A 23,425-nucleotide genomic window follows, 5' to 3' on the forward strand; every position below is an offset into this window, starting at 1 on the left:
GAGATGGAATAGGTGTGCATTTGTCTTTTTAAGGTTTAATAAGTGTTGAATTTTAATGGGTTTTAATACTGTAGAAAGAATTAATAAATCAAGGTCACCTAAGCGACAAGGGGCAAGATAGCCACTAATTTAGGCTTCAGCCTGTAATAAAGGGCTTTCTTTTCCTTCATAACAAGGACAGCTAAATGAGGAAAAAGGGGGGGGGGGGGGCAAATAGACCCTTTTGTTGTAAATTGAGCAAATTCGGTGTGATGTGAAGATGTGTTTCATACTAGGTTTGGTGATGCTGTTGTCTAGAGCCACTGAGACTCAAACAGTGGTTAATCAAGAAAAGCCAGCAAGGGGACTCGGGGAACTAAGAGCTGAAGGGATGTGTACTTATTTTGGTATTTGGAACGCCACTCCTCTTCACCTCCAATATCCTCTTGTGTTTGATGATGTCCCTGATAATATCAAAACGCAAACATCTTGTTTGAAACCCTGGCTTTTAATCTCGAAGAACCTGCGGCTGCAGGTGAAATTGCTGCTGTTCGTGCAAACTTCTTCCTGACCTGATTGATGTGCTCTTGAGTAATTGCGTGTGCAGCATGTGTGAGTTGTGTCAAAGATCAAGCTTGCTAAAGAGTAAGCCTGCCATGTGTAAATTGATGTACAGTTTTTCTAAATTTTTCAGTGCACAAGGTACTGTAGGCTACCTCTCACTTAATGTTGGATAAAAGGGCATAGAGGTAAATGCCACAGTGTGTATGAGTCATTGAATTCCCTTTTGTCATTGAAATGATTTAGATGTGATGTCGGATATTACATCGCATTTTCCACTTTTGATGTGTGCGAGGTTCCCCTCACATCCTGATATGAGTTTGCCTTTGCTCTTAAACTGGTCTCCTGCTGTTGCATCTTAAATCTGAATGTTGGGGTGCACATTTGATGGGTAGAAAAGCGGACAAATTGCAATATTGTAAAAATATTCTTTTGTTTTTCTTTTTTTCCTTAAGTTATTTAGTCCAAGTCTTGTTTTGGTCAAATGCATCTTAGACCCAAAAAGTAATACACATTCAATAATGCATACATGCAGTTGTCGGTTCACAGTCGAGCCATTAGGAGACTATGTCCATATACACAACACTCACCCAGGGTCAGTGACTTGTGTCCTCTGCTGAAGCGTGCAGGGAGTTTTGCTTCTGTGACACTGTGTGTCCGTTTTATGTTTGGAATGATGTGAGGGAGTCTGGCCCTTTTTCTTTTTCCTTAAATTTAAAACAATTTTTTTTTTTGCTTTTCTGCCGGTGATTACTGAATTCTGAAACCGCTTTTTGACTAAAATCAAAACCTACTTCTAAACCTGAACGTCACCCATTAAGTTGAGATGTTAGTCTCTTAGTTGGCATAATTTGGCTTACTTAGTGCTGTTATTGTAAGTGAGTGTAAAATTTGACTTAAATGCACAGAAATCCTCTGATTGACAACACAATTTCCCTATAGGCATATTTATATCAGTGTATTTTATAGGTATTTATGGCAAAACAGCTCAATATTTTCCCCATTTGGTTTACTAACCACAGTTGTGCTATTTTCTAAGACTATTAGGTAATAACATTTTTCTCCATCTATTTCAAGCGACCAGAATCTGGTCACCCTATTTTATCCACTTTTACCTGATGGAAACATGTTTTGGAAAGATTGTACCTTTCCATGGGCTTGTAATGGAATGTTAAAATATTTTAACACGCTGCTTAAGCTAGTATCATTGCCAGTGAGTCTGAAAATGTGTTCAAAATACAGTTCCTTCATTTCTAATGTGTGACTGATGTGGGATTAGACCTTACAAAAAAGTATCATTAGGCTAAATGTGGTGTTAACTATAGTGAAGATTGAAACCGCACTGTTGTTCCTGCTACTTGCCTATGGTTATTCTTAAGCTGTTACCAAATACAATATACTTATCGGTAAATATTCTTAAACGGTTATTTGAAAAGTTTCATAGGAAAGAATTGACTGTAAAATTATGATATTGCTGCCTGTTTCCACTAATTACAGAAAAAAATCTGTACTATCACAACGCAATTTGAACGCATGGGTGGAAGTATCGGTGTGCTGTTGAATGTTTAAACTAATTTGATGTTTTTGATGTGTTATTCAGTTATACAAGTTTCTATAACATCTGTCAAATGGGGAATTTGAGTTGTATTGGGGGGGGGGGGGGGGGGGTAAATGGATTTGATTTTGTACTCTGGGTGTTTGTAATTGAAAATTTGAATAAAGGCAATATGAAAATGTTTTGTTAATGTCTGTGGAATACTGTTACATAGCATTTTTTTCAGATCCTTTTACTTAAGTAAAAATAGCAATACTACAGTGTAAAACTACTGTTACAGTCCTGCATTCAAAATATTGCTTAAGTTAACGTACAAAAATATCAGCATCAAAATAATTTAAAGTTCCTAAAGTTAAAGTACTCATTATACAGAATGTCCCATTTAATTTATTATTGGATTATAATGTTGTAGCTGGTAAATGTGGAGGTAATTTATAACTATTATTAATCAATCTGCAAACTATTAACAAGTCAAGTCAAATAACTGGTGGAGTAAAAGTGAATATAAGTACAAAGTGGAAATACTGAAAGTACAAGTGCCTCAGTATTGTTCAGCACTTGAGTAATGTTCTTGGATACATTCCACTACTGCATTTCAGTTTAATCAAACTGTATGGACAAAAAATGACGCGCGTGTAAAACGCACACGTGTCTAGTTTGTCCCTCTTCACCTACCGTAACCAGGCACAAGTATGGCGGTCTGAGAGTTGTGACAACTGTTTTGATGGTGTAAATTATATATTTTTTCCATTTATAAAACACCCTTTCTTCGAAATTCATATTTATCTGAAATAATAACCACACTGTTACTCAGGTAAGGTATTTGTGCTGTGTCTTAACGGGTCTTTCTTTCTAAAATAACTGCACGTGTGTCGTAGCTACCTAATGAGGCTAGCTAATAGCTACATTGTCCATGTTAGTTGCCCAACGAAATTAAACTTTAGCTAGGTTGCTTGGTAACTTATCTGTCATATTAGACATTTCCACAGGTGTTTCTCGTTTGTATTAGTCATGTTAATCACTGAACTTGTGCATGCGGTCAGGTTACAGGTAAAAACATATAAACACATCAGGTGGTTAACGTTAGGTTATTATAACGTTAGTTAGTCAGTTCATCGTATGAAAAACAGATACCGTTATGATATACGAAGGCGTGGACTTTAAGTACGTAGCTTGTTACATAATGGCAGCAGCAGCTAAAACGGGATCATTTGGGGAAGGCTAACTGTTATGCTAGTTGGTTAAAAAGAGAAAGTTCAGTTTAAGTAGAGGAGAAGCTATAGTTTCATGTGGCTTCCAGTGATTTTTATCATCACTGCGTCAACTTCACAAGTCTAGCAAAATAAATTAATGCATATAAACGTTCAACGTTTCAGCAGTTGGGATGCTTGACCTGCGGAATATTTAATGCAATAGGAATTCAATTTAATAATGAAACATATTTGTACATGGTAGCGAGAGCTAGAAGAATGAGAAACAATTGCACTTGTCACAGCAAACATTTTGACTTGTTATAGTAGGCAAAACACAGATGTATTAAATAAATGAATGATGGCTGCAGTCCATTTAGAAGAGGTCTGGTGGTATTGTGCATGCTGGCTCACTAGAACTTACTGGAGCACTTTCCCTGTATTCCAATAGTCATACTACCATATTGTTTAGTATGCCAGAACAATATTTAGTTTGTCATAATACACAATATGTCAAATGCAGTGTGCCAAAAATACTATGTCTTACTGCATACAGTTGGATTTTGCAGTATGCAAGTCTTCTGACCCACACTCCATACATGAACATGTGGGTCAAAGTTCAAGGTGCAATGTTATGAAGAAGTAGTATGTCCCATTTGTGTCCATATTGAACGCAACATCACAGGCAGCTGCAGTACATACTAAATATACATACTGATTTGGAACTTAGCCATCACAGAACTGATATATTGTTCATGTAAGCAATTGTACCTGTGCTTTTTCTATTATGACATGTCAAAATGTCTGCTACGAAAAGGGTCTATAACAGAATCTCTGTTAGTAAATTTTTCTATGTAATGGGATGGCCCAATTAACTTGGGCGTGTCAGGAGACACTTGTGCTCTGCTCTAAACATCATGTGGACGGCATATTCATTGATCATGTAGGTAAGTAATGTATTCTCTAAGAAAGAAGGAATATAAGTATAGTGCAACTTGCAAATACAAATACATTTTTAGTAACATTCTTTGCTTGATGAAGGTGTAATACTGAAATGTGGCTAATGAGTGTTTTAAAAATAAGACTTTCAACCTACTTTTCCCTATCCTACACACCTGCCTCATGGAACAGATGTGCAAAGTATTCTTCTTCTTTTCTTTTATTATTTTTTATATTATGACATTACTGCCCTTATTGTTATAACAGGAAAAAATACCTGGATTCCTAAACCTACAGTTATTTTCAAAGTCCATTTTTGGTAATCAGGGTCAAGTACTCACATGGTCTACTTGCTGTTCTGAACAACAATCTGTCTGATTTTCAGGCCATCATGCCATCCGCCTGTGACTCCCTGATTGAAGACATTGAGGACATGGTGTCCTCTAGCGACCCCACTCCTCACGAGAGACAGTCTGCTAGAAAGAGTATCATACCGAGGTCCAGGAAGAAAAAAGACCCTTTGAGCCATGAGGAGCTCCAAGCAGACAGGTATGTCAAATGTCTAATGGAATGGTACAGTAGTTCAGAATGGTGGTTTATTGTGGTATTGCTTCTACATGCAGTATGTTTTAGGCTTGTATTGAGGAAATTCTAAATTCCCAGTAAGTCAGTAAGTAGTTGTAGTACTTCTTTCAAAAGAAGGACAACAACTTTGCTTCAACACCTGTAGTTGGACTCACTTGGTCTGTACCAATGAATCATAACGTACAATGTTGCCTTTTAGTTCTGATCTGCTTCATGTTCACACAATTTTTACAGACAGCACCAATATATGTAAACATGAAGCCATAGGGACTGACAGGTAAGTCGATCATTTGACAGTAATGGTGACTGTCATCCTGCATCATCAGAGGGGTGAAAACCAAGTTCTGTGACAGCCAGCAAGTCATACAGTACTGTACAGTACTTGTTTATATTAAACTTATTTAGCGACACAGAGACCTCATGAAGAAATATTTGATTTTGAGCTTTATTAGTGAAGAATGCTGTAAAAATAGAATGAAGTAAAATCAGGACAAAAAGATGGGTGTCATAGCAATATTACAGGGGTCATGTGTTTCACTCACTTTTTATTGGAGAATTGCTAAATTATACTTTCTCATGTATCAGGAAAAAAATATATATCATTAATCCTGTAGTTTTTCCACTTTGCTTTCAAACTACAAACAGACAGCAACAGAGCCTGGTTGGAAGCCGTCTTGATTTAAAAAAAAATTTCCACACATCATACAACAAAAACTTACCTCATTGTTGTTCATTTTTAGTTTGATCCCTGGCACCCAAAAAATCTGGATGAAAACATGGGGTTGCAGTCATAACAACTCAGATGGAGAGTACATGGCCGGACAGCTAGCTGCCAGTGGATACAAGATGACTGGTAAGAGATTTTTTACTTCTATTAAATCCATTGACTGGCGGCCAATAAATATAGTAATGTTACTTCTAACAGATACTAATAGAATAATACTAAGATAGAAGGATTTATTAGAATCTTTATTAGATCTATTAGAAGGTAAGTAAATTAATGAACAGCTGAAATGGTAAAATGTTGTTATTATTATTGTATTATATGCTAGGTGTCAATTTGCTGCTGGTCTTGGCCAGGACACTCTTAAAAAAGAGATTTTTAATCGGATTTAATCTAATTTTTCCTTGTTTAAAAAAAAAAGATGTCATTATTTTTAAACACAAGGGGGCAGCCTTGCTTTGTAAGTAAGCTGTACCTTGCATGTTATTACAGTGGGAGATTTTGTTTTTCTCAGAATTGAGCTTCCCAGGCTGTGTGCTCTCCTCAACAAACTCAACCAAGCACATGCATTTATTTCAGAATAGTTAATGTGAGGGTTTGGATCATGTTTGGAAACTACAGATCCTTATGTGCCAGTTGAGAAAGGACACATTGATGCCGTAGGAAACAACAAGAGAACAGTGGGACTGCATGACACCATGGTTTGACTTTCATTTTTCATCTGGATAGTCGGAGTAGAAATTGACATATGACATACGAATGGTATTTCTTCTGCTGAAATGGTTGGTAAAGTTGAAAAGTGTCATTTTCAAGTGTCATTTATGTTTTGGCTTTCATGTCGTGTGATTAAGGATGCAGAGTACTAACATGGCAGTGTATTTTCCGACACCTGCATGTGATGTATATGCACATTTAGTCTGACATTTTATTTTTATTTCACTGCAATACCAGTATACACTCACCAGCCACTTTATTAGGTGCACCTGGTGCTTAATAACATGTCAGTGTGGTCTTCTGCTACTGTTACCTATCTGCTAGAAAGTAGGTGGTGTTGTGTGTTCACAGATGCTCTCCTGCATTCCTCTGTTGGAACCAGTGGATATTTGAGTTACTGTTGCCTTTCTATCTTAACCCAGTCTGGCCATTCTCCTCTGACCTTTGGCATCAACAAGACATTTGCGCCCACAGAACTGCCGCTCACTGGATATTATCTCTTTTTCGGACCATTCTCTCCACGCCACGTTCAAAGTCACTTAAATCACCTTTCTTCCCCATTCTGATGCTCGGTTTGGACTGCAGCAGATTGTCTTGACCATGTCTAAATGCATTGAGTTGCTGCCATGTGATTGGCTGATTAGAAATTTTTGTTGACGAGCAGTTGGACAGGTGTACCTAATGGCTTAGTGGCCGGTGAGTGTACATCTAGTTTTCACCAGTGGGGTGACCAAATCTGAAAAATCTACTCTGCAACACTTGCTGACTTACTGCTAGAGTCTTCTCTTTATATAAGAACTGAGCCAAAGCCTCTTTGTTGTGTATTTAGGCTGTGCTTTTATCCATTCTGTAAAACCCAATGAAAGCCTTGTGCCAGGATGTGTTGGTTGAATAAAGAGCTTTTTCACTAAGTCAGCTCATGCTGCTGAGTTGTTGTTGTAATTCTATTTTCACGTCCCTGCGTAGTATTGAGGAAACTGAGCCAGTGGTGGCCGCTTTTAGTGACTGGTGCAAGTGCTCCTTCTTGGACATAAATGTGTCCAAAACAAAGGAAATGTTACCTGATTTTAGAAAGAAGCCTCCGCTTATTCTTCCTGCATTTACATTATTTGCCAGGCTGTCGAAGTTGTTCAACAGTAAAAGTATCTGGGGACAATTATTGATGATAAGTTGACCTTTGAACCTAATATTAATGCAAAGGCTCTGAATGTTGTATTCTTGCTTTATTGAATCTGCTTAAACCTTTCACTTTATTTGTTGGTTTTGGTCACCTACTTTGAAAAACAGGAACCATTTAGAAGGTATTGATAGGATTTGCAGCAAGATTGCAGGTATAAATGTGAGGCACCCTTTGTTCAGCGAGTCCAGGTTGCTTGTTCAGGTGCCTCTGGTTGCAGATATATTCTGCCAAGATCTGGAACCACCAGTTGTCAGCCAGAACCAAATTCATTGGTCCCTGCTACTTTTGATCTGTTAAAAACTGTGTGTAATACATGTGAATTGTTTGTGTGTTGTTTGGTATGATGATTGTATGATTGTATTACTGCTTGCTGCTCAACAAAACTGTTACTAGTCACTGTTGGAAAATGAATCTGCTATGTGATCTGACATTGCTATGGTTGAGATTTGGTCAGGCTAGACCATTTTTTAACTCTTCATGTCTCACACAGCAGATACGCTCTCCGTTTATCTCTGCAGCTGTCTGCACCAGCTCTTTGCAAGTTTGTGTCTTAGCTGTGTTTCACAGGCGTAGAACCTTAAAACACACACCAGACACACGACACACACACTGTGTGTGACTTCGACACAGGCCGCAGTGTTTCAGTGGAATTAATAAATGATCGGCTAATTACGACTATGTCTGACAAAGCACAGTGAAAGTGAAACTACAGTTCTAAATATACCGTCAGCTATTGTCAAAGAAAGATACAAACAAAACCCATTTATGTTTGATAACAAATACGTTTAATAAGATTCCTGTATCAGAAATCAGAAATCACATCACTCAATAACAGAGTGCATGACCGCGGGCAGCACTGGACTATTTGCACCCAATGCTGTCCTGTGCCAAGCGCTCGTGCCCAGATTGAGAGGGTATTCTGATTGTTCTGCACCGTTTCTGAGGCCGAACTTCATTACGGGAGCAGAGCTGACTCTCACAAACTAAATGACGTTAACAGTTACTATCTATGAGTAAGTGAGCCAGCCTACCTCCGTGTAGCATGTACTCCATACCGTTTAACGATGAGAGACGAGACGGGCGCGTTCACAGGAAGCTGGTACACGTGCACTGACGAACACTCAATTGGAGAGTGCGGAGGAGCTTGTTGGTAGTGGGGGAGGGGTGTCAGAGTTGTAAACCCTTGTTTCGCTGGACTTGCTGACTGCAGCTTTAATAAAAAAAAAATAAAACTCTACTGCTGTGTCAATTAAATACTTGACAAATGTATACAAACCATGTGGCTATTTCATATATACTATTTATTCATTGAATTACCAGAAAACATGCTATACCGTGATAAATATGGTTATCAAGATATAAAATAACCTATATCGGGATAGAAGACTTTTGCCATATACCCGTAATGAGAAATATCTGTACGTCACAGAATAGTACTTAGCTTCTCTGATTGTCTGAAGGTCCTCAGCAGATAAAGACGCATTTCAAGCCGGTGTAATGTATTCACTCCAAGGTAATAAAGTTAGAACATGTTGCCATGGATATTACATTTTTCTTGTGATTAGGTTTGTTTCTGTGCCTTTCTCCTTAAAGTAGGACCATGCCATGACCGCACAGGGAACCTGGTTCTAGAAAGTGTCAGCATATATTACTGCTGTTTCCTCTCACCATTATTGTACAATACCGACAATTAAACAATTCAATGAAACTAACAACAAATTTCTGTATCCTGTTTGGGCATCTTTAGCAGCTATCATTCTTCTAAATCAGACGTGTGTGTGTGTGTGTGTGTGTGTGTGTGTGTGTGTGTGTGTGTGTGTGTGTGTGTGTGTGTGTGTGTGTGTGTGTGTGTGTGTGTGTGTGTGTGTGTGTGTGTGTGTGTGTGTGTGTGTGTGTGTGTGTGTGTGTGTGTGTGTGTGTGTGTGTGTGTGTGTGTGTGTGTGTGTGTGTGTGTGTGTGTGTGTGTGTGTGTGTGTGTGTGTGTGTGTGTGTGTGTGTGTGTGTGTGTGTGTTTGTGTGTGAGATACTAAAAGAGAATAACATCTTTAAGGGTCAAAAGAAAATGGGAATTTTGTTCAGGTTCATCTGTTTTCTTTTCCAGTTGAATCAATTTGCACATTTGTTAGTGATGTTGATGGGTTACTTGAACTTTTCACCCCTCAGTCAAACAACTTCATTTGCTTCACAGTTGTCTCACATGTAAGTAAATGCAAACACGTGCAGCGGTGTCACATGCTGTCCGGTTGTAATCGGACTGGAACAGCAGGATTTCAATAAATAACTAATATTTAAAAACATATTTTTTGGCATGCACGTCTTGCTATTTACTGTCCCTATTTTTATATGTTAAAAAATGATTGGCATTGATGGCAACCAAAAGCCAAGAATTGGGCAACCTGGCGAGCCATCACACAGCTTCTGGATTTTCAGTCATTTGATTACTTTTCTCACTACTGTTTCTTTTCTCGTGCACTTGCTTAAAGCTGAAATGCCAATCAGCCACTTATGAGGGCTGACTAGTGCCAACAGTGTGGGACACCGCAAAAACTAGGGCGACGTACACTCACCAGCGGTCCAACTTTGACCGACTGTTGGCCTGGTGTGTCAAGGCCTTTACTAACACCAGGATTAGTTTCTTCTATGACTGACACTGCTCTGATGAGTTGCTGCTGTCTGTCTCTTTGTGTATCTTTTTCACACCTGGTTGTATTCTTCACACCTGGTTGTTCCCAAAGCAAAAAAGAGCAGTCCTCTGTTATTTACCACTTCAGTTAATATGGTTTTATCCCATGATGCTCAGAGATGCATATATCCCTCACAGATAAACCTTCAGAATACTCTCCCTGTCTCTCTCCCTCCTTCACCCTTGTTCTCCCTCTCAACACAGTACTTTAAAGGTCAGTGCCTTGCAGTTAAAGCTAAAGGATTAGTTTGGTTTCTGTCTCCCTCTTCTCTTTGTTTGCTTTTGTGCCTCTACTTCTGTCTCTTTCCTCCTGCATCACTTTTTGATTTTCTTTTTATCTCCCCCTCGCCTTCTTTAGATGTGTGTATCTACGCTCATTGTTTTTCACTGTGAGATTGTTGAAAGGAAAAATTGCCTGTCATGGCCAGAGTCAGGGTAGATTACACTCAGAAGAGGGCGTGTGATTGTTTTGAATGGTATAGTGTACAATGCAACGCAATTGTCTAGAATGGCATGAAATAGTTGGGAGTGAATTGGAGAGAGTGGAATAGTCTGGAATGACAAGGATTGGATTGGGCTCCTGAAGGATGTAGTGTCTAGACTGAACATGAGCACTTTGAGTAGGTTGTAATGATAATCATATATGTGAGTCAGAATGTTATGTCCTTCATATGATGATATCATATGAATATGAGACCAAAACCTTTGTAGTGCCTGTCATTCATATCCGCAGTATCGATCCGCAGTTTAATGAAAGAGTTTGGACAAAGACACCTTGCACTGCTCTGAAAACATGACATCACCTACTCTCCCTCCCTCTCATTTTCTCTCTTTCACACCCCTTCCCTCCCCTGTCCCCCTATCATCTCCCTCTCCAACTCTTTCTTTCCTAAACTATGACATCACCCAGTGTGAGACGTAGTAGCAGTTCTCACTGTGGCCTCTAGATAGCAGCCTTGGCTCATTGGAGGGGCTTTTTGTTGAAAGGATCCATCTCTGCAATATCAGGATGAGGTCATCCTGAAAAACATACTCCGTATTCTCATTCATAGTTTCAAAAGTTGTAACTTTTAGACATCCATGGCTTCACCACGGTCTTATGTGATCATTTAAAAAAATGAGGCCAGCTCTTGGTTAACACTGTTATTAAGCTGAAATCAATATAATTGAATACTGAAGACACCATGTAGACTTTTAAATAACACAAGCCTTATTGATTAAGGTTGAATATAAAATGGCTCTAGGTTAAAAAGATTTGTGACTTTGCTTGGCTGAGACAGACCACCTCTCACTCTTCAGTTGGACAGTATTTTGGCACATACATGCAACATTTCTTTTTAATATAAAATACATATAAGACATTAGTATCTTCCACCTCAATTTTTTTTACTCCTGGTGCTTGACAGTTGAGGTGATTAATAAGCAGCCATTTCGTTTTTCAGTCATAAAATATCTAAAACATTTAGTAATTCTGACCAATCTGAAGAGAAAATGTCTGCCCTTTCTCCCCTGATTTTTTTGTTCCATTTTACTTAAATGAAACGTCAACCTGTGTCACTTCTCCTCGCTGCTTTCATTGTCTCCACACTTGTTAGTCTGCCTGTACTCGTCCTGAGCTGCTGTTCTCTGTTTAAGCACAGAGGGCACTGTTTACCCATGATACTACACTGACACAAATGAACCACATTTGAACAGCAGTGCAATGTGCCAAAAAGTGACTTCATAGAAAGGCGTGGATACTCACATATGGGCGCGTACACACAGACAAACAGACACACACACACTCACACACCCTTCATGGAAAGTCACACCAGGATATTTTGATTGTTTTTGGCTGCTCTCCTCCCCTCCCAATGTCCTCTCTGCCAGCCAGCCAGCCGCACACACAGCTCTTCAGTTAGGATTTTACATACCGGTTAGGCAAAATTACTCCCCAGTACACAATGTCAGCCAAATGAGGCGTTCTCAGTTCCTGGTTTGGACACAGACGGTTGGAGGATATGGGTTTCAGATAGAGGGTGTGAGTTGTTTTGCTAAAATGATACGAGGGCTTTATCGATCAGCAAGTATTATAGGTGTTTCTGTGGATAGTAAATGCCGGAGGTGTCGCATATAATGTAATTTCACCATGCCTTTTAGACAAGAACTGCTCTGAAATGATGATTTATTTGAAATGCCTCATTGGCTTTGACAGAAAAACAATTATTTAGTGATGAAAGCATATATAATACCTGCATGTAGCTTTCTATCTGAAATGAAATGTTACATGGCCGGAGGAAAAACATTTGGCATATTTGTAAATTTGAAATGGATAGACTGGCATTTTACTGGTATAAAGGGTGTTTGGCAATTCCAGTCAATTCATTTCATTTTTCCAATTTTGTTATTATATGTTTTCCAGGATGTGTGTAATTTATATTATTTAGAATTTTAAGGCGGATAAATTATTGAACTGCTCTGATTCAGCGCATACTGCATTCGAGTTACAAGCGCTACTGCTCTGTGATTGTATTACATCACTGTAGAGTATTCTCATTCCAAGCGTGTGTGTGTGTGTACCTCGCATACATGCCGTCTCATTCATAAAACGGTTGTGTGAGGACCTTCTCATAGGTTGACTCTGTGCTACGCAACATTACACGCCGCAATGTTATAGCCAATGAAAACTTACAATGTTCTTCCTGACTCCACCTCTCTCTCACACACACACACACACACACACACACACACACACACACACACACACACACACACACACACACACACACACACACGTTAGCACACACATCCAGCTCACACACACATTTGCTCTTCTCACACACAGTTGCAGATGTGGTTGGAATTGATATCGTATAGGGAAAGTGTGTGAGACGGTTCAGTTTTTTGACAGCCGTCATTGTGCAAGATTAGACATATTGTGTGGTGTACTTACACATTTCAGAGACTCTGCATGCTTGCTCTGTCTGTCCTCTACCTCACAACTATGTGTGCCAGACAGTCCCACTTTGCTGATTGAAAGAGGGAAAGGGGTAAAAAGAGTGAAGGGGAAAGACGAGAAGACGAGTCAGCGGGGAACGGAGCAGGGTGCTGGGATGAAGAGTACAGCCAAGAGATACAGATGCACTTGAAGCCAAAATCAGCCAAAGCGACGGTCGGAAAAAAGGGAGGCGAACAGGGAGGGCAATATGCTACCAGGAAAAATCGACTAGACTCTGGAAAATCTGCAGAAATGGAAAGATGAGGAATAATGGAGTAGAGAAACGGACAAGAGGGCAGTGGTTTGAGGAATGAGAAACGACACAAGAGACATTAGAGAAATAAAAAAGAGGTTAGGCAAATTGAAATTAGTAGTTGGCAGCAACGATTAGGGATATCCAGTGACAGTTGTGGAAAAAAATAACAATTAGAAACTACAATAAAAACTGAATATACATGGAAATACATCTTCATCATTGCATGTAAATTTGAACTAAATATGCAATAGTAAATATAATACCCGCAAGTTCAGAGCAGACATATGACAGGTAGACAGGCTGTTATGTAAATATGAATATGTAAATAGTAGTGTGGTACCATGAAGGTTAAACAATTTTAAATATCAAAGTTGTCATTGGCTAAACAGGTGTTGTCTTTTTGTATGGGGATTTCACACAAACCAGACTTACTGAATGACATTTGTGTTTTACTAACTCACTTATTTTCTTTGTCACAAACACTGGAAATAATTACAATTACAGTCCCGAATACACTCATCTGTGTGTAAGACTAATATCTTTGTATTCATATTCATAATATTGCCCTCTCTCATCTCTGTAAAACACACACACTTTCTCTCACACACACGCATACATAGTTTTATGGTCCTACACATAGACCCATGAGCCTAGGTAGAGGTAGTGTAGTGGTAGTGTAACCATTTAGAGGCCAGGAGATTAGAGAGATTCCTAAGCTGTGTGTGGATTCTACAAGGTAACCCACGTCTAGGCAGCAACCAGTAACCATTTAGAAGCCATGGGATTAGGAACCCCAGTCATTTCTGCATTAAGATTCCCTTGAGGTAACTATGGATAGAGGAGAAGGAAAATGGGATAACTTGAAGTGCGTTTCCATCTGCCTGTTTTTATGCCCATTTTCTATTTGTGCATGAAAAACCTAAATGAAAACGCTTTAATTTCAAAATAGTCCTGAAATATCTACAGGTTTTTACACTTGGCTGAGGTGGAAAAATTGACAAATTGATAAAAGCAAAATGTGTGCGATGGAAACAGATTTACTGAATAAATGGTGACAATGGCTCCTGTGCTCAGCTGGCTGAAGTTGAGCCGCCACAGCTGCTAAGGTCTCTGGAGCTGCCGACGCCTGCTCTCTCCCCGGATGACTGTGTTATCTTGTTGCACCCTCTTCTTCATAATGCTATAATGGTTTTCTGACTAGAGAATTGATGCCATCTGCTGCTTCTCTATGAACCAACTCCTAGTAATCACATAATGGTAGTGGAAAACTAGAAACGGGCATCAATTTACTTTTTCTGCGATTCATTTGGATGGAAAACCAGCTGACCTGTTGAGAACAAACATTGTAGCAAGAAATTGTCATCTGAGTCAAAACCCACAAAATCAGTTTTCGGGATTTATTGGTGTCATCCTTTTTTGGCATTTTTTAGACTAACAGCCATAATACTAAATGAGTCAGGTAACTAAGTAAATAGTTAATGTTAAACAACATGGCATGTGTCTAAATACCCACTAGTGATGATAAATGACCACAGAAAGAAAATGAGGATTATTCTTCCCCTGCACTAATTTCTCCAAGGAAAGGAAGATCTCCCTTACTGTTAGTAGCACTTCCCATTTGGGAGCTTTATGAGTAAGGAAAGAGAATTGTAGTTCACTGAATGAAAGCTCAGTCCTTATTCTTCTAAGAAATAACAAAAAACTGAACATTGATTCCCCATACGTTGGTACTATCTCACCCTTGTTTCTCAAACCAGAAAGATGCAGGACCGATAGCAGAGGAAGAAGAATTGAAGCAAGAACCACTGTTCCAGTCTTCCCTTTGTCCATTCATTTGTTCATTCGCACTTTTATTTCTCTGATGAACAAAGCTAGAGATAAATGAAGGGAGAAGCTGGATAGGGGTTTCCTTTGCTGCTTCTCTCAAGAGGAGGGAAGCATATTCCCTATTCCCAACAGAAGCCAGCCAGCCAGCCAGCCAGTCAACCCCCTGTTACACCAGGAATACTGCCCCGGATTCCGCAGGGATTGGGAATACCCTGAAGGGATATAATGGGAATATCATGGAGGGGATGTGAGTAATGGGATAAGGCAAGAGCCGAGGGAAAGGCTTGGGGGGTGGAGGGGACTGAGGAAAGAAGGGACTAAGAAATAAGGAGGGAAGGAGGTTGTCTGGAAAAGGAATGTGGGGTGAAACCAGGTTTTGCTCACATCAAAAGTGTTGAGCCTGAAATCAAGGTAGGAAGATGTCACTTTCTGGCAGCAGAGGTTGCCTAATGGCGAAACATTAAAGCTAATAGCCTACAGATTGACAGTTCAAATCTCAGACCGACACTTCCACACTGTGTAGAAGATGAAGGAGTCAAGCTTGTTGCATGAGGTGCCATATAACAAGGCATTTAACCCCCAGCATCTCAACTTGAGCTGCTCAGTGGGCAGTCTAACATGGCTATGGATATGATGGGCAGTTCTGAGTTGTACCTAAGTAACCCACCCTCCAAAATCCCTGTCTTACCAAATATAAATACAATGTTTTCTTGGGCAACAGTGACGCCTTTAAGTTCAAGTCCATAGAAGAAGAAATATATGTATTGTCAAAACAATATAAAAATGTCTATTGTTTATTTGCATCATTTGGACAACGCTTTACGTTAAGATCCTTACATGTCATTTAAGGTTTGCGACTTCAGGTACAAATTGGCCTTGGGCAGGGTACCATACAGAAAGTCAGAAAGCATAAAAGACAGACTAATAATGCATTGTTGGTTTTGTACTTTTCATGAGATTTTTTTGACAGTAAGAAATGAAATAGAATATCACCAGTCTCAGTTGTTTTTGTTAGGTGTGACATGATGTGAAGGAGAACGTTCAACATGTTCTGCAATGTTGCTTTAAAATTTGACATGTATAAGACACAGGAAACAATGGGTTTATTAGGGGCACCACAGGACCAGTTGAGCTTTATTCACATAATTTGACACTACAGACTGTCCTAATTTCAAAATGTCACTGTTTTTATCCAATTACTTGTCTTCATTTGTTCAGTTGAATGATATCAGGGACTCACTTAGCTTTCCTTTCTTGGTGGAAAAACAGTGCAATAGTGTGTTTGAGTCTTTGACAGTAGAGCTAAGAAGATGATCTATATACTTTGACATTTGATAGATCATTGTTGCGCTCTGTTTTTGAATAATTAGCTTGTCTCTTTCTTTTACAAGCTGAGAGACACTTTTTAGTCTTCCTCCCTTCTAATTTGTCCTTTGGTTTTCCTGTCATCTTGACTCAACAAGGAAAACAAATGCAATTTCCCTCATGAAGTGAAAATGAAAGCTTGAAAGATGTCAGTAATTAACATGACATGCCAGGCTGTTGGTGTGGGTGGAGAAAGTGTGAGGGTGAAATAAGGATGAAAAGCAAAGAAATGGAGAGTTGGGCATCCAAGGACATGCCCCTTTGAGGTTTTCCCCCTCCCTGTCTTCCGTTTGGCCCTTTTCGTGTTGTTTTGGAAGATAACTTCTGCTTTCTGTCTGAGTGTACAATGTTCAGCCATCAGTGCCATTACTCAGGGACCACCCGCTGAAATGGAAAGCAGGGGTGACCTGTATCGTTATTTGTGGACGTTCATAAGCGGCCACCTGCTGAAATGAAAGCCCTGGCTACCTGTGAGTGAAGAGAGAAAAGTGTGAGCCCGAGTGTTTGTGTGTTTTATGAATTCACGAGTTTTGTGAGGACCAGTTAGAAATTTGAACAAAGGAATGCTAAACTGGAAGACTTCAGGGGACCTCACATGTATGTTAATTCAAGACGGCATGTGTGAGTGTGATTGGGTGTGTGTGCACTCCTGTCCTTTGTAATAAATTAATCCTACATGTGTCTCTGTCTGATCTCTCCTTCATACATATAAATGAATCAGCTATGTGCTAGATTTCCATGTGAGAGCACAGATATTAGATAAAGTGGATTTAAAAGCCACGGATGATTTGGGCAGTGGGTTTAATTTGAATCATCATCGAACAAAGTAACCTTGATCACCAGGCAGAAAAGATGACTTGACTGGAAGCATCCGCTGGACCTTGCTCGACCAGAGAAAAATTGTGAATTTATACAAGTAGCTGTGTGTAGACAAGTCATAACTGAGCTAGAATTTCCTTTAGGGGTGTGTGAGCACAGACATTTTTTATTAGTTTTCCACCTAGTCTTTGAGGTTCCCTGAGATTCAACCTTGCTCTCCTCTCATCCTGGGGTTATATTGACAGTATAGATCTATACAGGAGACAGTTAACAGGGTAAATACAGTTAGTGTTTAGTCAGGAAAAGGATCTATAGCTATGTATTGATTAAGCATTAAGTGTGGCCACAAGTCATTTCCAGGCTGTCTGTTTGTGTCAGTATCAAAGACTGTAAAAAATAATGGACGTAGCCACCGATGTCACCCATTGGTTAGTGGACTACTGTTTTGAAGCCATAGTTTTGGCATTTGGCTTTTGCCGTCTTGGTATTTTGGAGCCAGAAGTGACCATATTTGTACGAGAGGGTGCAGCTGGGGGAGTTACGGAAATTATGTTTTAATAACTAGGCTAAATGCTAAAGAGAGAAACCTGTAACGATTTTCAACCAGCTGATGCAAGTCATCCATTGGGTGCGAGTGAGTGAGGAGCTCCTGGTGGTGTAGCCATTCATCTGCATGTAAAGCAGTGACAATTGAAAATCTGCAGTTAACGTTAGCGCCGGCTGGGTTAGCAAGGTGCAAACACCGAACGCTGATTAAGACATTTTTAGGTGACTAAAAAGTTTAAATCATCTTTAACGAAGCTAAAGCACACTGTGAGAACAAAGTCCTGAGACTTTAACACCCAACAGGTTCACAGCTACTTGAACGTACACAGTAACACGGATACTGTAAACGTCTGTCTATCATCTACCAAAGGGAGAAGTGATTACTTATGTTGTTACTTTTAGTTATTTATTCTATGCTTCTGTTTGTGTCCCTCTAATTTGCATCCCTGATTCAGTGTCTGCATCAGAAACACACGCACACACAGATACATGCACATACCGAAGTGTGTGAAGTTTATTGATAATCCAAGGCTTTCCACATGGTAGACAGATGTCTCTTCTAGACAGACACTGCCTTTTGATATCTGATCGGATCTGATGATTTCTCTGTGAGCGTGTGCGTGCGTGCGTGTCATTTATTTTACAGTTGTGGTTTGAATGTGTCTACTCTTGTAATCATGAGACGGTGGCTGATAGTTGATCAATGGTTGACCTGGAATGTTATGACAAGCGTATATTTCTGAACTTCATTTTGCTTAGCTTCCTCACATATTAGTCATGCTTCAGTATCCTGAGTGTATGAATGAAATAATGTCAATATTTACTTCATCTGTCCTTGTACTGTATACATTGAGAAGTGAAAAGGAATCAAGAGAATGGGTGGTCTTGATAATTGGTCATTTTGAGCTCAAGCTGAGTTATCTTCCCCTACTTTAAACTGTCAAAGCAAAATGAACATTATTTATTAAGCCTGTTTCTATTAATTAAGCTCCATGTTTCTGCCTAATGTAACATTAGGTGTGTTTCCAATTCAGTCGAATGCCTGGTATAAGGCGGGTCTCCCTCTCCGAAACGCCCCATATTTCTGAGTAGCCCCTAAAGGCCATTTGACTGGGCTTTTGTTGGCCCTGCTGAAGAGCAGGTTCTTATCTATCCCCTCAAAAAAGCCTGGGTGCTGATTGGATATGACTAAGTGATATGTGACGTAGGTAGTAATGGACGCCACAAAAACACGCATGGTAAACAAGCCGGCAAAGTAGAGAGTAGACACTTTTATCCAGTGGTGTAGACCATGTTGCAGGAAATCTTTACAGGAAATGTGCTATATGGTCATATCCTCATTCGGATATGAAAGGACCTGTATCGTGATATGAGATTTTGGTCATATCACCCAATCTTACTACACTTTACATTCCTCTCACAAACTACAGCTGTCTTCTCTGAGTACATCCCCTCTCTCTTCACCGGCACACACACAGCTATTCTTGAGTGGAGATACGCTATATGACATCCTCTGCACCAAGGCCAGTCTGCACTGTCACTAACACACAGCTACTGGAAATTTTAAGATGGACGGTTTTCTGTCATTTACTTAGTGCATGAGTTGACATTGTTAATCAAGCAATCCACCTTAAATTTCAAAATAATAACAAACTCTTTGTTTCATCGTCTTTCTTGAACAACGTACTGTACATTTTAATAATAGTCAGATCTTGAAGTGCTCATAAAAGTGTCTGAATTTCAACCAGATTATTCACACTGCAACTATTCTTTTTTTCTCACTTGGAGAAAGAAGTGCCAGAGCGCCATTCCCATCAAAGGGAAGCGATACGTCACCTCCAGTCTGGTAAATCCCTCTGGGTTTCTTGTTTGTAATGGAGACACGCGGAGTGAGAGTACATTTGAGAGGGCGTGTCCTGAAACTTTCCAGCGGCCACATTTTACGTAAAGGGAAGACGACTATTGTGTACAGATGAAAACGGCGGCTCAGTGATTGGAGCAGGCGCCCCATATACAGAGGCTAAAAGTCCTCGATGCAGCGGCCCCAGGTTTGACTCTGACTCTCTCTTCCCCATTTGCTATGACCCTCCCGCTGTCCTATCAAATAAAGGCACGAAAAAGGCCAAAAAAAATGTTTTTAAACGAAACAAGTAAAAAACAAACAGCCTAATCCGAGCCCATGCTTTGGGCCTGTCAGAGCCTTGACATATATGGGTTTCTCAAAAGGGGATAAGGCATACCCAGGTTTCTGGATACGGTGTTTACATGATAAAACTTAGCAAGGGGATACTCCAATAACCCGAGCATAACTGGGATATTCATGTCCATGTGAAGCACATGCAGGAAGTGTTGATTATTATCAACTGTAGCTTTATGGATCAATTTTAGATTAACTCAGCAAATGAGTTAAGCAGAACAGTAACCTCCTACTGTGACAATGCTGTTTGAGTGATACTGGCAAATATTCATTAACAAGACAAATATTATTATGCAACTAAAGTTTATAATGGTGATAAAACTTGAGCTGCATCGTTGCAGAAACACTTGCTATGTTAACTCCACACGTTGCCTGAGTCTCATGGCGTTAAGTGCATTGATGCATTGCTGTCTGACTACCTGTCTCAGTCTATTGTAAGATGAGAGCAGCATGATTGTCTCAGCTTGATTCAGCTTCTCTGACCTGATATCTGATTAAAGATACTCGGATGTGTGTAGAAGCTGGATTAGCATATAAAAAGACAGTGACAGGATATCAGATAATTCTGATGCCATCTGTTTTCAATGGAATATGTTAGAGGCAGAGGGAGTGTGTGTTCTTCTGTGTGTGTGCAACCCCCACACCCCTGCTCTGTCATTTTCCTTGCCTCTTTTTGGCCTGCTATTTGTATTTTTACTGCACATCTTCCTTCCTTTTGTGTTATTATTTGTCCTGTTATTTCCTTTTTTTTTTTTTTTTAATTTTTGTCCCAAAAGTGGACCCATTATTAACACTGACTACAAAGACATGCATTATTCACTATGGAAAACACTATAAATTGCTTCATTTTGAAATGATTTATTAATTAGGAGGAAAATTCTCTGGGATTCGGCTTCATGTCCGCCCCACCTAGCAAATGTATTCATGCATGGAGGCAGACATGCAAGCATGTACGTGTACACAAACAGGTGCGCACACACAAATGCCGTAGGCTGCTTCGTATTGTTAACACAGTGGTTTGAAGTTCCTTAAGATTACCAATAGAGATGACCGAAATTATATATACTCCACTCATGGAGAATGAGAATAAGGAAAAGTGAGAGAGCATGGAAAACATGTAAATTCTGACTTTTTATTTTTTGTATAAGGTGTTTTAGCCTTTTAATTTGGTCTTCAGTTGGGGTATCCTTATGCACATTTACAGCATTGTTTCTATTAATATGAGATCTTTTTTTAGCTTAATTCCTCCATTACTACAGCCATAAGCCCTCTGCTCATTTGGTATTATTTTGTGCTATCATTATACCTCGGTGTCTCTGAATATATCCTTTCTTAAGGTGTTGCATTCAGGGTTCTGACAATCGCGAGAGTTAAGTGGTGTTTTGGTAAACAAAATGCAAGATGTTTAAAATGCAGAAGCTCAGACCACCCTAATTGATTGGTGTGTTTTTATATGCATTCAAAAGCTGTAAACTGGACTAGCCAGGGCTCCGGACTGCTACCAAATGGTAGCATTTTGCGACCAAAAATTGAGAGTATGCGCAACCAGATTTCTCTGCCATATCAATATGTGGGAGGCTTAACAGCAACAGAGTGACTGAAAAGACAGGAATTACATGTAAGCAGTGTAAGAAGAATGTGCCATCAGCACCGTAACACAAACAAAACCAAAATAGTTTTTATGTCGGCTCTATGGGAAGAAATTAACAGTGTTTAACTGATTCATTGACTTTGTTCCAGGCAGCAGGTGACACACAGACTGAGCAGTCAATATACTGTATATACAGTTCATATAAAACATATACAGCGGGAGAAACTCGGGTGTGAGTCGATTGACTTAATAAAATGTAAACGTATCTGTTCTGTGAGATGAGCGAGTGACGGTCGTCACACCACTTCTTATCTCACTCTGTGGGCAGCAGCGCTTGTATGTTGTCGTTCGCGGGGCAGCACCCTTGTAGACGCCGAGGGCCCCCCGCAGTGGCCCGGGTTGGGGTGGGGGGTGTTTATATTTTACCTCCGTGAGTACTGTAGGCTACACCACAGCTAACACAAGTACTATGCAAAGACACCTGCAGCAGCACCACAGCTCTCTGCTAAAATCAACCCCACTTTAAAGTTAATACTGATATTTTTAAATAGTGTTAAAATTGTGTTAAAAATATTGTTGCGTCTTGTGGACTCTATCATGTATCGTCTCGTCACACCCCTTATTCTGAATGTATGGTATATTTTTTTTGATATTGTAGCTACTGTCATGACAGTGATGGTGCTGTTGGTTTACCTTCTATGTTTTCTATGTCTTTAAAAGAGCACAATAAATATTAATTTGAAACCGCACATTGTAATTCCTGCATCTGTTATTGACTTACGGTGTGCACCTAAAATTTTCAATTGGGGCTCATAGTGCTTCTTGTCAAAAAAGTTAGTCTGGAGCCCTGCTAGCAATTTTTACTGTATGTACATGTGTGAACATTGTTTCGGTCTAAATACTTTCAGCAGAACAGCATCTCTAATCACAGTTGCAGTGTTCATTTTGAATGTGGTGAATCTAGCCTTTCCCCCCCTTTTTTACGAACAAGCTAGATCAGCAAATTCTCTGTGTGTATGTGTTTGTTTATCTATCTTTCCTCCTCATCCCAATATCTGATTTTTTCCCCCTACATTTTCTCTTGACACTTATAAAGACAAGTATCTCACTTTCATGGTGAATCTTTGATTCCTTTCCAACTTTCCTGGCTTACTTCTTATCTTATTTCTCTTTGGTATCTTCATCCTTGTCTTTTTGAACTCATGTTCAACCTTTCTCTCTTTTTATTTGACTTGTCTCCTTCCCACAATCAAATTGTATCTTCTATTATCACAGTCTTTGTCTTCCTCCCTCTGCCTTCGTCTCCACACTGATCCTCTAATCAGCAGCCAACAGTGTCTGAGGTTTACTTTTGAAATTACATGCCGTGCCTCCCATTCTCCTTGTCTTACCCTTTCGTCTTCCTCCTCTCATCTTATATCTTGTACATCTTTTCTCCTGTCTCCTTTTCCTCTCTTCTATCCTCTCTCTTCTATGTGTGATAGTTGTCTGGAGATGGCAACATGAGCTGGCTTCAAACCCACAACATTGTAATGGCATGTTATGTGCCTCTGCCTGCTAAGCCACCAGGAAACCCCCCTATGTTCTTGGTATCAGACAAATAAAAGCTCCCTGCTTCTGGACCATTTGCATAACATTTGCATATGAACCCCAACTGGCTGATTTTGGAATGCCAAGAGGCTAAATTCAGTATTTATTACCCGGGCCCATAACTAGTTTTCACTTTTCTGTGGCATT

At 39.7% G+C, this 23,425-nt stretch overlaps 1 protein-coding gene across 2 annotated transcripts in view; it reads left to right on the plus strand.

Moving 5' to 3' along the window:
- The first annotated feature begins 2,775 nt into the window (after positions 1–2,775).
- The window catches only part of cdkal1 (CDK5 regulatory subunit associated protein 1-like 1), a 336,709-nt gene continuing 316,059 nt past the window's right edge, over positions 2,776–23,425 (plus strand). For both annotated transcript variants that reach the window (XM_083918841.1, XM_083918840.1), the window contains exons 1-3: positions 2,776–2,909; positions 4,610–4,773; positions 5,550–5,662. In XM_083918841.1, coding sequence (XP_083774967.1) covers positions 4,616–4,773; positions 5,550–5,662 — 271 coding nt within the window. In that variant the 5' untranslated portion in view covers positions 2,776–2,909; positions 4,610–4,615. The remainder of the gene's footprint in view (positions 2,910–4,609; positions 4,774–5,549; positions 5,663–23,425) is intronic.

This window comes from Echiichthys vipera (genome assembly GCF_963691815.1).
Source record: "Echiichthys vipera genome assembly, chromosome: 8".
Lineage (NCBI taxonomy): Eukaryota > Metazoa > Chordata > Actinopteri > Perciformes > Trachinidae > Echiichthys > Echiichthys vipera.